Genomic DNA, 12,253 nt, shown 5'->3' with positions numbered 1-12,253 from the left:
TTCTTTCTTTTTTTTTTTTTTTTTTTTTTTTTTTTTTTTTCCATTTTCGAGGTAGTGATACTTAGCTAAATTCACTGAAACTAGTAAGTGTGTGATTGGGATGAATGTCATCTTTTGGAATTGGTTTCTTTAAAATACGGAGTCGTGCGCTACTCATACTTAGCTGTTAGTTTTTACATTGTAAGGTCTTCTCCCGTTTCCGAACTTAATTGCAAACCGAAATCTACCTTTGATAATCAGTGGTTTCTGGACTTCCTTTACACATATCTCCCTACGTACTTACCCTTGCGAAAACAGCCCCCCACTTCTTCTGTCTCCTCATTACCATTGGGAGAGGTGATGGATGAGATTGAACAGGAGGGGTGGTAGATGAGATTATCGCTTGGAGCAACGACATCACTTAGAGCCTCTCCCACGGGCAGGTATGTAATGCTGGGCAAAGCACACAACCCATTGCTTTCGATGACCATCTTTCCCGTTGCTCTGTGCTCCTATTAAGGTTTCATTGGATCTCGATTGGACGGCTAGTGTGTACATTAAGACTGATGCCCGGCAGAGCTAAGCCACAGAGCACGCCGATTGCTTTTTTCATCATTGCGTGTCTCTGATTTCTTTGGAATCAATAATTACCACCCCCAACCCTCCATCATTTGCTTTGTTTGCAAAGTACTTTGTTCACAAGTTCACTGCGCAAACTCTGCCTGTAGTTGAAATCGGTGTTCAATATGCTTCTTCCCTTCATGTATTCCAACAGTTCCATCTAGAAGACATCTCTCCTGGGGCCTTCTGATCTGCCCCAGCCTGTTAGGGTTGTCTGTTGGCCTGTGACATGGCCTAGGATGTTCCTTTACTATCATCCTGGGATATACCTTTTCTGATTCTTATACCTTCCCCCTTCTTAGTTTATACTTTAGGTTTTTTTGTTGGTGTTGTTTAGTTTCTTAAAGTAAACTCTACCCCCAAAGTGGACTCGAACACACAACCTCGAGATTAAGAGTTGCACGCTCTACCCACTGAGCCAGCCAGGCACCCCTATACTTGTTTTGATGGCGCTTATCCTCCAGTAATTTCCTGAGATAAAGCGCATAAAGGTAAATGTTTTGCGAATTTCCGTGTCTTAAGATGTAAAATCTTTTATTTTACCTTTAATTGACTTAATAATTTATCTGGTTCAAAGAATTCTCATCTGGAATTATTGCCTTCAGCATTGTTGAAGGTATTCCAAGAGGTTTCCAATCTGGCAACCATTCTTTGTTTGTGAGAAATAATCTTCAGCCATTTAATTAATTGCTTCCATTTTTTTTTTTTTTTTTTTTTTTCTGTTTTGCCTTTCTGGAGGTCCTGTTATTCAGATAGTGGATCTCCTGGTCTGGTTCTTTCTCTAAATGACCTTTTTTTTTTTTTCCCTCTAATTTCCCCACCAGTTCGTTCGCCTGTTTGCTTAACTCCCTGAGAGTTTTCTCACTTTATTTTCCAGCACTTCTGTTGAGTTTTTCAGTTTTTCCTATCATGTCATTAATTTTTTTTAAGAGCTCATTTTCATTTGCTAAGTGTTCTGTTTATGTGGTTTCTTATTTTTTTCTAGTCCCTGCTGTGAAGCAGACCTCCCCAAATGTAATAACATAAACATTTCCATTTTTATTTTTTGCTTACACATTCTGTGGGTCAGGAATTCAGATAAGACTTGAGTGGCTAAGAGCTGATGTCATCCAGTGGCTTCTTCACTTACATGTCTGGCACCTGGGCTGGGATGAATGAAGGTTAGGTTCATCTGGGACTGTTGACTTGGGTACCATGGACTCTCCATGTGGCTTTTTACAACAGTGAAGCTGGTTCTTCAGGGAAGTTTCTGGAGAGCAGATTTTCCAAGACCACCAATTGGAAGCTGCATAGTTTTTTGTTTTTTGTTTTTCCAGTAGGCTCTACACCCAGCAGGGAGCCCAACTCTGGGCTCAGACTCACAACCCTAAGATCCAGACCTGAGCTGAGATCAAGAGTCAGATGCTCAACTAACTAAGCCACCCAGGTGCCCCAGAAGCAGCATGGTTTTACGTGACCCAGCCTTGGTGGCCATACAGTGTCACATCTGCCAAACTCTTCTGGTCAATGTAGTCATGAGGTTGACCAGATTCAAGGGGAAAGGAATTCTGACTGTTTCTTGATTGTAGAATACAAGGTCATACTGCACAAGAGCATATGGGGTGGGAGTGTTGTTTTGTCTGTTTTCAGGCTATATAATCTGTTTTAATTACTGACTGGTTGAATGCAGTATTTTTTCCTCTCTGAGGACATTATTATTAATTTTCTTCTCCGTATACACAATCCGTTTTTGAACATTTGGGGGAAATTTCCAATTTTAGTGTATGTGCTGCCGAAGCGAGCACTTTGGGGGAAATTTCCAATTGAAGCAGCGTATTTAAGGCTTGGCCTGGTTGGATTCCCTAGTAAATAAACTCCTGCTTTGGCTTGGCTGTCAAAGTGCTGGGAACTGATAGCTGGAAATAGGGAAGGATATCTCAATACCTATTGTCTTTGCGTTCACTTAACCCCACTGTTTCCTGGTTGGAAACCCCGCTTTCCATTAGGCCTGGTGTGCCCCAGGCTGCAGAAATGAAATCTCGGGTCTTGGCCAGCTGTCAGGGTAGAGACCTAACTGTTCTTATTTTTTTATTTCGTATTTTTTAAAAGTTTATTTATTTATTTTGAGAAACAGCTCATATGCAAATGGGTGAGGGGCAGAAGGAGGGAGAGAACCTAAGCAGGCTCCCGCTGTCAGTGCAGAGCCCAAGGTGGGGCTCGATCCCCAAAACCGAGATCATGATCTGAGCCAAAACGAAGAGCTGGATGCTTAACTGACTGAACCACCCAGGCCCCCAAGACCCAACTGCTGTTTTCTTCTTAAAGTTTATTTATTTACTTTGAGAGAGACAGAGCGTGAGCAGGGGAGGGGCAGAAGGAAGGGGAGAGGGAATCCCAAGTAGGCTGTGCGCTGTCAGCACAGAGCCCAGTGTAGAGCTCGAACTCACAACTGGTGAGATCACGAACCATAAGATCACGACCTGAGCCGAAACCAAAAGTTGGACGTTTGACCGACTGAGCCACCCAGGTGCCCCAAGACCCAGTTGCTTTCAAGCAGCTGCCAGTCAATACTATTTTGTTGTTGTTGTTGTTGTTGTTGTTGTTGCTGTTTTTTAAGCACTCTCACCCCCCATTGGAATCTGCCACCATTTCTCTGACACTTTTGAACACCCTGTAGCATAAATAGAGCTGATTCTTTCTTTCCCTACTGTCAGTCAGTCTGGGATTCTTGGGTCTGTTTAATCAGTTCCCTCTCGACTGTCTGCTTTTCCAATTTGACTTGCTGCTTCCTCTCTCACTCTCCCTGAGGTCATTGTTGTCTGTCCTCCTACTCCAGTGAGAACTTCACTGCACCCGAATCCTGACAGTTGGAGTTGTTCATTTTCTTCTGTTGGAACGCTTCTAGAGACTGAACTGTTACCTCGGGTGCGTTTGACCTCTTTCTTCTTGTCCCCTTCCTTGACCAGCTCTCCTTAATTAGTATCAGCATTATAAAAGGTCAGAGTTTACTTTCGTTATTTATAGACCTTAATATTTTTGTGCTTCTTGGTTTTAATTTCAAAAAGGCACGTATTAAGATCTATTGCCATTAGGTCCTGGCTTTCCTTCTTAACATGGTGGAATTATTTTCTTCTTCCATGTCTTCTTTTTTTTTTTTTTTTTAATTTTTTTTTAACGTTTATTTATTTTTGAGACAGAGAGAGACAGAGCATGAACGGGGGAGGGTCAGAGAGAGAGGGAGACACAGAATCAGAAACAGGCTCCAGGCTCTGAGCAGTCAGCACAGAGCCCGACGCGGGGCTCGAACTCATGGACCGAGAGATCGTGACCTGAGCTGAAGTCGGACGCTTAACCGACTGAGCCACCCAGGCGCCCTTTCTTCCATGTCTTCTTAACTTGTGTTTTTCTACTTAAAAACATTCATGGTCGGTCCACAAGGAAGTCTTCCCTTTCAGGAAAGGCATCTGTATTCAAAGGAGAGACTTTCTGTCTCTGCTAAGAGACTCTCTCATCCCTGCTAAAATGTTTGCCAGGTTCTTTAGTAGACTCTGGGTGAGGAAGCCTTGGTGTGTGTTTGGGTCACATAGCAAAATGGCAGATTAGGGGCATCTGGGTGGCTCAATCGGTTGAGCGTCCGACTTCAGCTTGGTCATGATCTCATGGTTTGTGAGTACGAGCCCCACTTCAGGTTCACTGCTGTCAGACTGTCTGTGCAGAGCCCATCTTCGGATCCTCTGTCGCCCTCTCTGCGCCCCTCCCCACCTTGTGCTCTCCCAAAAGAATAAGTATTTTTTTTAAGTGGCAGATTAAATGTAAATGGACTAAGATCTCCAATCAGAGATCAGCAATATCGATTTTTAAAAAGTAATCCAACTATTTGATATCTACAAGGGACATGGTTTAGATTTAGAGACACAATTAGGTTGAAGTAAAAGAATGCAAGTATACACCATGCTGACAAATACCCAAAAAGAGCTAGGGTAACTATACGAATATCTGACAAAATAGACTTTAAAACAAAAACTATTGGGGCGCCTGGGTGGCGCAGTCGGTTAAGCGTCCGACTTCAGCCAGGTCACGATCTCGCGGTCCGTGAGTTCGAGCCCCGCGTCGGGCTCTGGGCTGATGGCTCAGAGCCTGGAGCTTGTTTCCGATTCTGTGTCTCCCTCTCTCTCTGCCCCTCCCCTGTTCATGCTCTGTCTCTCTCTGTCCCAAAAATAAAATAAACGTTGAAAAAAAAATAAAAAAAAACACAACAAAAACTATTAGAGACAAAGAAGGACATTTCATAATTATGAAATGGATAGAAGGAAGAACGTCAACAAGAAAACTTGAACTATAATATAAACCAACTAGACTAATGGACATCTGTAGAACAATTCACCCAACATCAACAAAATACACAGTCTTCTCAAGAACACACAGAACGTTGTCCAGCATAGGCCATTGTCTTAGACCATCAAACAAACCTAGGAACATGATCACTATGTTGAAAGGTGAGCCTATGTTTAGCTTTGTAAGAAACGACCAAACTGCCAAAACGATTGTACCATTTTGCATACTTGGAGCTCATTACACCTCTTGAGTGCGTAGATTAGTTTTTTTAAATCAAATTGGGGAAGTTTTCGGCATTATTTAAATATTTTTTTCTACCTCTCCCCTGTTTCCTGTCCCCCCCGCCCCCACCTTTTCTTCTGCAAGTTCTACTGTGCACCTGTTAATATGCTTAATAGTATCTCACAGGTCTATGAGGCTCTGTTCATTTCTCTCTCTCTCTCTTTTTTTTTTAAGATTTATTTTTTGGAGAGAGCGAGCATGAGCAGGGGAGGGATGGGGGGCGGGAGGAGAGAGTGCAGAAACAGAGGATCTGAAGCAGGCTCTGCAGTGAAAGCAAAATGTTCAATGCAGGGCTCGAACTCACTGTGAGATCATGACCTGAACCAAAGTCGGGACACTTAACCCATTGAGCTACCCAGGGGCCCCCTCTGTTCATTTTTCTTGTACCTTTTTTCTTTTTGTCCTTCTTTTGTTTCTTTTTGTTCTCTCACTTGACCTCTGCTCAGTTCCACTGATTTTTTTCTTCTGTCCGCTCACACCTGCTGTGGAGCCCTTCTAGACACTTCTTCAGTTCAGTCATTGTACTTTTGAATTCCACAGTGCGGTTGGGTTTTTTCTTTATAATTTTTCTCTCTATTGAGATTCTCAGTTTGGTTAAATATCATTCTCATCCTTTCTTTCAGTTTTTTGGTTCTTTGAACATACTTCTAATAGCTGACTTAAAGTCTTGAAGTCCAATGCCCCAACTTTCTCAGGGACAGTTTTTAATTGACTGCTTTTTTCCTGTATCTGGGCCAGACTTGTGTGTTTCTTGCTGTGCCTTGTAATTTCTTTTTGTTGTTGCAAAGGGACATTTTATAACGTGTTAACTCCGGAAGGCAGACCTCTGTCCAGGGACCCTGCCCAAGGTTTGTCATTGTTGCCCTTTTGTTTACCGACTTTTCTAGGTTACTTTTCAAAAGTTTATTTTCTTTGTAGTGTGAGGCCACTTCAGTTTCTCTGTTCATTTAGCTTAGAGATCAGATCGTTTAGTGGTTGCATAGAGACTGCCTCAAATGTCTGAGCCGGGAAAGGGTAGGAACTGCTTAGTGGCATCAGTTTGATTATATGACCTGATGTCTAAGCGCTTGCGATGCTTAAGTATTTTAGCAGGCTCCCCCCCCCCCAACCATGTTTCTTGAATACAGATCTGGTGTCGGGTGGTGGTGGAGGAGATACTTGCAAGAAGATGAACTAAGCCGCTAACTCAATTACAAGGTTGTCTTTAATGGGCCAGTGAGCACAGATATCTTCCCTGGTGGGGGGGCGGGGGGAGAGGGTAAAACATATTGGATTTTCCAATCATATTTGACCATTAAACTATTCCTTGGCACCCACTTTGGGACATGCTACTAGAGGTTTTGTTTTTTTTTTGGAAAAGCTTGACCCAAATTGCAAATATTTTCAAACTTGAGCCATACACAACAAGCATTAGGAAAACAAGACTGGCGGGAAAGAAATTTTAAAAGAGAAAAGTGAACCAGCCATAATTTGGAGAAACAAAAAGTGAATACGTAGGATTAGTTCACCAGCATGCTTATGTGTATGTACACTTACGTGTGTGTTACATCCCTTCACGTATTTCCCTTTTCGTTTCACAGATTTTTTAAAAAGCCTCGTGGGGCATAGCACCATCGCTAAATGCCTGGTACATTTAAGAAGCCTGACTGCGGGAGAGGCCCTCTACAAACGCTGTTACCTGGAATCTGAGAACTAAGTAAGCCAGACTTTCTTTAATTCTAAATGGCAAAAAAAAAAAAAAAAAATCTAAATACTTTTCATAACGTTATACTAATAACGGCCAGTTGTTTATTTTTATTTCTGTTGTTAATATTCACAATTTATTTGCTAACTAAATATTTAAAAGTTCTAGTGTTAATCTAGTCTTTTAGTTAGAACTTTTAGTTCTAGTGCTAACTGGTCTTAAAAAACAATTTCAAGAAAACAAAAACCAGCTTCAGATCTCCAACTCTGGTATGGAGACGATCAATATTATTTGACTTTCTTTGTTAGAACAGCAGCACTTGGGGGCGCCTGGCTGGCTCAGGCAGTAGAGCGTAGGACTCTTGATCTCGGATTGTAAGTTCAAGTTCCACGATGGTTGTAGAGATTACTTAAAAAAAAAACCTTAGGGGCACCTCGGTGGCTCAGTTCATTGAGCATCCAGCTCTTGATTTCGGCCCAGGTCGTAATCTCGGGGTTTGTAGGATCAAGGCCCACGTCAGGCTCTGTGCGGACGGCGTGGAGCCTGCTTGGCATTCTCTCTCTCCCTCTCTCTGCCCACCCCCACTACGTGCTCGCTCTCTCTCCCTCAAAATAAGTAAGCTTTCAAAAATAAACAAGTAAAATAAAATCTTCAAAGAAAAAAAGAGCAGTAGCCCCTATTAGTTGTAGAAGCGATTACCAAGTTATGAAATTGATTTTTGCAAACAAAACATACTTGGTAATCCTTGTAAACATAATAAAAATGGGCCAGGTTCCTCGTTGGAATCTAGACAAAAGGCCTGTCATACGTTATCGTTTGTATACAACTTGTTTTTCACAAGCCTTAATCATTCTAACCTGTGAAAAGCGTTGCAGGAAAGGCAACCGTGTCCCTAGTTTGGACTGTGTGTGTCCTCTCTTCCTGTGGTCCCATGGTATGGGACTAGGAGAGGTGTTCAAAACAGGCCCAAATCAGGCCTTTCTGGTTTAGTTTGACAATTCAGTGGGCTTGCTTTTCCCCCCCGTGAGTCTTTAAAGGTCACAGCTATTTTTGAACTTCTCCTTAAGAGCACCTCCAGTCCCAAACTGGTGAGGAGCAGAACCACCAGTGTTCGGGAGGAACCCAGATTAGTAATGATTTCAAGGCAAAGGGTGCTAATAAAACTAAGAGGGGAGAGCAGGAACTCACCTCACCAACTGTGGAGAGTTAAAATAATTATAGCTTAGGTCTTCAACTCTGATTTGTACTTCAATATTCCTGAGAGGTAAAATGTTTATTATAGGACATTCTAGCACGTCTTTATACATAGATTTTTTTTAGATTTTATTTTTAAGCAATCTCTACACCCAACATGGGGCTCGAACTCAAAACCCTGAGATCAAGAGTTGCCTGCTCAGGGCGCCTGGCTGGCTCCGTCGGTTAGGCGCCCGACTCTTGATTTCCGCTCAGGTCATGATCTCGCGGTTAGTGGGTTCAAGCCCCGCATCCGGCTCCGCACTGCCCGTGTGGGGCCTGCTTGGGATTCTCTCCGTCTCTCTTCTCTGACCCTCCCTGCTCACACTGTCTCTCTCTCTCTCTCAAAAATAAACAAACATTAAAAAAAAAAAAGTTGCATGCTCTACCAACTGAGCCAGCCAGGCACCCCCCCTTGAATTCTTTTTTACTAATCTAGTATTAATATTACAGACGGTGTGTTTCTTCTGACACTGTCCTTTTCCTCTCATTGGCCAATTTGGTTCTATTTTAAATATCTGACCTAGCCAAGAGGATGGTTTTTAAACCTGAGAAGATGTCGGCAAAGACCACATTTATATATATTCCTTCTGTTTTTCTTTTAGCGCCATTCTCCATTTCAAGATGCCTTTGCCGTTTTGACAGATGCAAACTGACCCCTCTCGAGGCCACGACAGAAGGGGAATCGTGACTGTTTGAAGCCTGGAAGACTGCCCTCAATTAAGGAAAATCCTCGATCATTGTCTGAAATGCTGAGAAAGTTGTTGCGAAGGAGACTTTTCTCTTATCCCACTAAATACTGCTTCTTGCTTCTTGTGTTTTCCCTAGTCACCTTCTCTGTTTTAAGAATTCATCAAAAGCCCGAATTTGTAAGTGTTGGGCATTTGGAGCTGGTTGGGGAGAATCCTAATAGTAATATTAATTGTACCAAAATTTTACAGGGGGATGTAGATGAAATCCAAAAGGTACAGCTTGAAATTCTAACGGTGAAATTTAGGCAGCGCCCTCGGTGGACAACCAGCGACTATATAAACATGACCAGAGATTGCAATTCTTTCGTCAAGAGGCGCAAATATATCGTAGAGCCCCTTAGTAAAGAAGAGGCGGAGTTTCCCATTGCGTATTCTATAGTGGTTCATCACAAAATCGAAATGCTTGACAGGCTCCTGAGGGCCATCTATATGCCTCAGAATCTCTACTGCATTCACGTGGACAGAAAATCAGAGGATTCCTTTTTGGCCGCGGTGATGGGCATCGCCTCCTGCTTCAGTAACGTCTTCGTGGCCAGTCAGCTGGAGAGCGTGGTGTATGCCTCTTGGAGTCGGGTTCAGGCCGACCTCAACTGCATGCAAGACCTCTACAGGATGAGTGCAGACTGGAGGTACTTGATAAATCTTTGCGGCATGGATTTCCCTATTAAAACCAACCTGGAGATTGTCCGGAAGCTCAAATCGTTAATGGGGGAAAACAACCTAGAGTCCGAGAGAATGCCATCCAATAAAAAAGAAAGGTGGAAAAAGCATTATACAGTTGTTAATGGAAAGCTGACCAACACGGGGACGGACAAAATGCACCCTCCTCTTGAAACGCCCCTGTTCTCAGGCAGTGCCTATTTTGTGGTCAGCAGGAAGTATGTGGGCTATGTGCTAGAGAATGAAAAGATCCAGAAGTTTATGGAGTGGGCCAAAGACACTTACAGTCCAGATGAGTATCTCTGGGCCACTATCCAGAGGATCCCCGAAGTCCCAGGCTCACTGTCCCTAAGCCAGAAGTATGACATGTCTGACATGCACGCGATCGCGAGGTTCGTCAAGTGGCAGTACTTTGAAGGTGATGTCTCCAAGGGGGCCCCCTACCCGCCCTGCAGCGGGGTCCACGTGCGTTCTGTGTGTGTCTTCGGAGCAGGTGACTTGAACTGGATGCTACGAAAGCACCACTTGTTTGCCAACAAGTTTGACACGGACATTGACCTCTTTGCCATCCAGTGTTTGGATGAGCATCTGCGGCATAAAGCCCTGGAGACACTGAAACGCTGACTCTTCATCGTAGGCAACTTGAGAAATAAAACCCATGCGTGAGATGAGACGCACCCCATCCGATTCTTCTGCTTTGTTCATACACATCCGAGAAACTCTAGGGGGCGCCCTTGTGGGTGGGGACTCCCAACTGTGCGTATCCTCCAAGCTCTGGTTTCTCCGGAGCACAGTGGGCTAGAAAGGTTATAGCATCACATGTTGACCTAGAGTTAGCATGGGGCCAGGAGGGGCGCTGAGTGGCCCGGGTGGCTGGGGAAGAGACCGTGCGAAAACCAGCCTGTTAAAAGAGCTCAGGGACTTAAAAGGATTTCGTCTGTGCCAAAATTACTTTGAGAGCTTTAAATACGACAGTTTTCTTGATCTGAATAAATTTGTAGCAACAACCAATTGTAAGGATATAATTTATCTTGCAGGATTTATTCGGTGACATAAGGAGTTTGACTTTAAGTGATCGTTGTAAATAACTTCGTCGTAACATTGTGCCGTGTGTGTATCAGTATGTGTCATCTCAGGGAACTTGAAAAAGGGGGCTTGATTGAACATGAATATTTCTGACTAATTTTCCCTTCCAACAATGTATCGATGTTTTTTAAAACAAGAAAGTGATGATGTCTAGTTTAGTTGATTCTGTGAATCATCTTAGCTTATTAGAAAAAAATCTCTTAGGTTATTTAAAAAGTTATCTTTGTTGTTCTAGTGTCTACAGAGGACACTTTAGTTTTTCCAAATATTTTTCTCTACTTTCTCCCCACCCCGGTCTCCTCAGACCCTGCTATCAAGCTGTACTGTATAAAAACTTGTTTTCAAGGGCGCCTGGGAGGCTCGGTTGAGCGTCCGCCTTCGGCTCAGGTCATGATCTCGCGGTTTGTGGGTTCGAGCCTCGTGTCGGGCGGGCTGACAGCCTAGTGTGCTGACAGCTCAGAGCCTGGAGCCTGCTTGGGACTCTATGTCTCCCTCTTTCTCTCCCCCTCCCCCCCCCCCAAACGCTGTCTGTCTCTCAAAAATAAACAAACGTTAAAAGACATGTTTTAAAAAAAACCTTGTTTTCATGGTGCCCCCATATGACTGCCTCAGTTCTCTTTTGTGATTCAAGTGATAGCAATCCGTGCAGGGATCTCAGACAGAAAGGGGAAGGTAGGTATGGGGAGTGGCACGAACGGGCCATGTGTGGGCAATTTCTGAGGGCTCTGAGGAGTTTTTAGCCAGCAGTCTACTATTTCCGGGTATCAAGGCTGTTGCTCTTTGGATCCACTTGCGTCCAGCCTCCCAGGACCTTACGTCCCAATGTCACCTGTGTCTCCCTTTGAGAAGGACTGGCTTCTGCTGTCCCTGCGTCTTCATGCTTCCTGCCCCTCCGTCGGTCCTTAGCCCTTGGATTACAGGTTGCCTTCTCTCGGAACCCAGCCCCTTGCTGTTGTTCCACATGCGTCCTCGAAGGCCTGGGGATCCTGAGGGGCACCCCAGGTTTGGGGCACACGGTTTCAGTGTTGGTATTATTCACAGCATATTGGTTTTTTGCTCTACTTTTCCGCCAAAAGGCCAGCGATTCGAGGTTGCTCTCGTGCTATCTCCTAGCTCAAAGTTAACGAAGATTAGAAAGAAGAGAAAAGAAAACACAAAACAAAAAACGTGCCCTTTTGCTAAGCTGATACTGTTCAGCCAAAGAGCTAACAGGAAATGTGACGCTTTATCATTTGGCTGAAACTTTAAACAACAGTCAAAACTACGTACTTGATTGTAAAGCATAGCCAATGAAAGCGGTAACATAGCAAAGTCATAATATCAAACAGTTTCCAGGCACTCAACTGAGAAAACATTTTTTTATTCCTTCAAGTTAGAAAACGTTCTCGTTTTATGGAGAGAGCTTTGTTATCCTGACCCTCCTGAATGAATGTTTCACATTTTTTGAACCTTTGTCATGTGCAAACGTGCCAATAGGTAGACTTCTGTGTTTTGCATGATTAAATAGGGTAGCCGACGTTAGACCAAGAAAAACATAACTGGAAACTCACAAGATGATGTCAGTGAGGGCATTATATGATAGTGCTGCCTCTTGCCATCTAAATCATTTTTTTCTTTCAATACCTGTCAGATGTTTCTCCCA

The 12,253-nt window shown here is 43.5% G+C and overlaps 1 protein-coding gene across 9 annotated transcripts in view; it reads left to right on the top strand.

The window, feature by feature from the left end:
• The window catches only part of GCNT1 (glucosaminyl (N-acetyl) transferase 1), a 28,095-nt gene extending 16,332 nt beyond the window's left edge, over positions 1-11,763 (top strand). For 4 of the 9 annotated variants that reach the window (XM_040449317.1, XM_040449315.1, XM_040449314.1 and 1 more), the window contains exons 4-5: positions 6,777-6,892; positions 8,719-11,763. In XM_040449317.1, coding sequence (XP_040305251.1) covers positions 8,863-10,149 — 1,287 coding nt within the window. In that variant the 5' untranslated portion in view covers positions 6,777-6,892; positions 8,719-8,862 and the 3' untranslated portion in view covers positions 10,150-11,763. Of the gene's footprint in view, positions 1-3,387; positions 3,505-6,323; positions 6,394-6,776; positions 6,893-8,718 lie in introns of all 9 variants that reach the window. The other 5 variants (XM_040449321.1, XM_040449320.1, XM_040449319.1 and 2 more) reach the window with 5 other exon arrangements.
• Positions 11,764-12,253: the final 490 nt, after the last annotated feature.

The sequence above is a fragment of the Herpailurus yagouaroundi genome, unplaced genomic scaffold (assembly GCF_014898765.1).
Source record: "Herpailurus yagouaroundi ecotype Mexico unplaced genomic scaffold, PumYag 199, whole genome shotgun sequence".
Lineage (NCBI taxonomy): Eukaryota > Metazoa > Chordata > Mammalia > Carnivora > Felidae > Herpailurus > Herpailurus yagouaroundi.
Note: the sequence above shows the minus strand (reverse complement) of the source record. Positions and strands in the feature narration are given on the sequence as shown.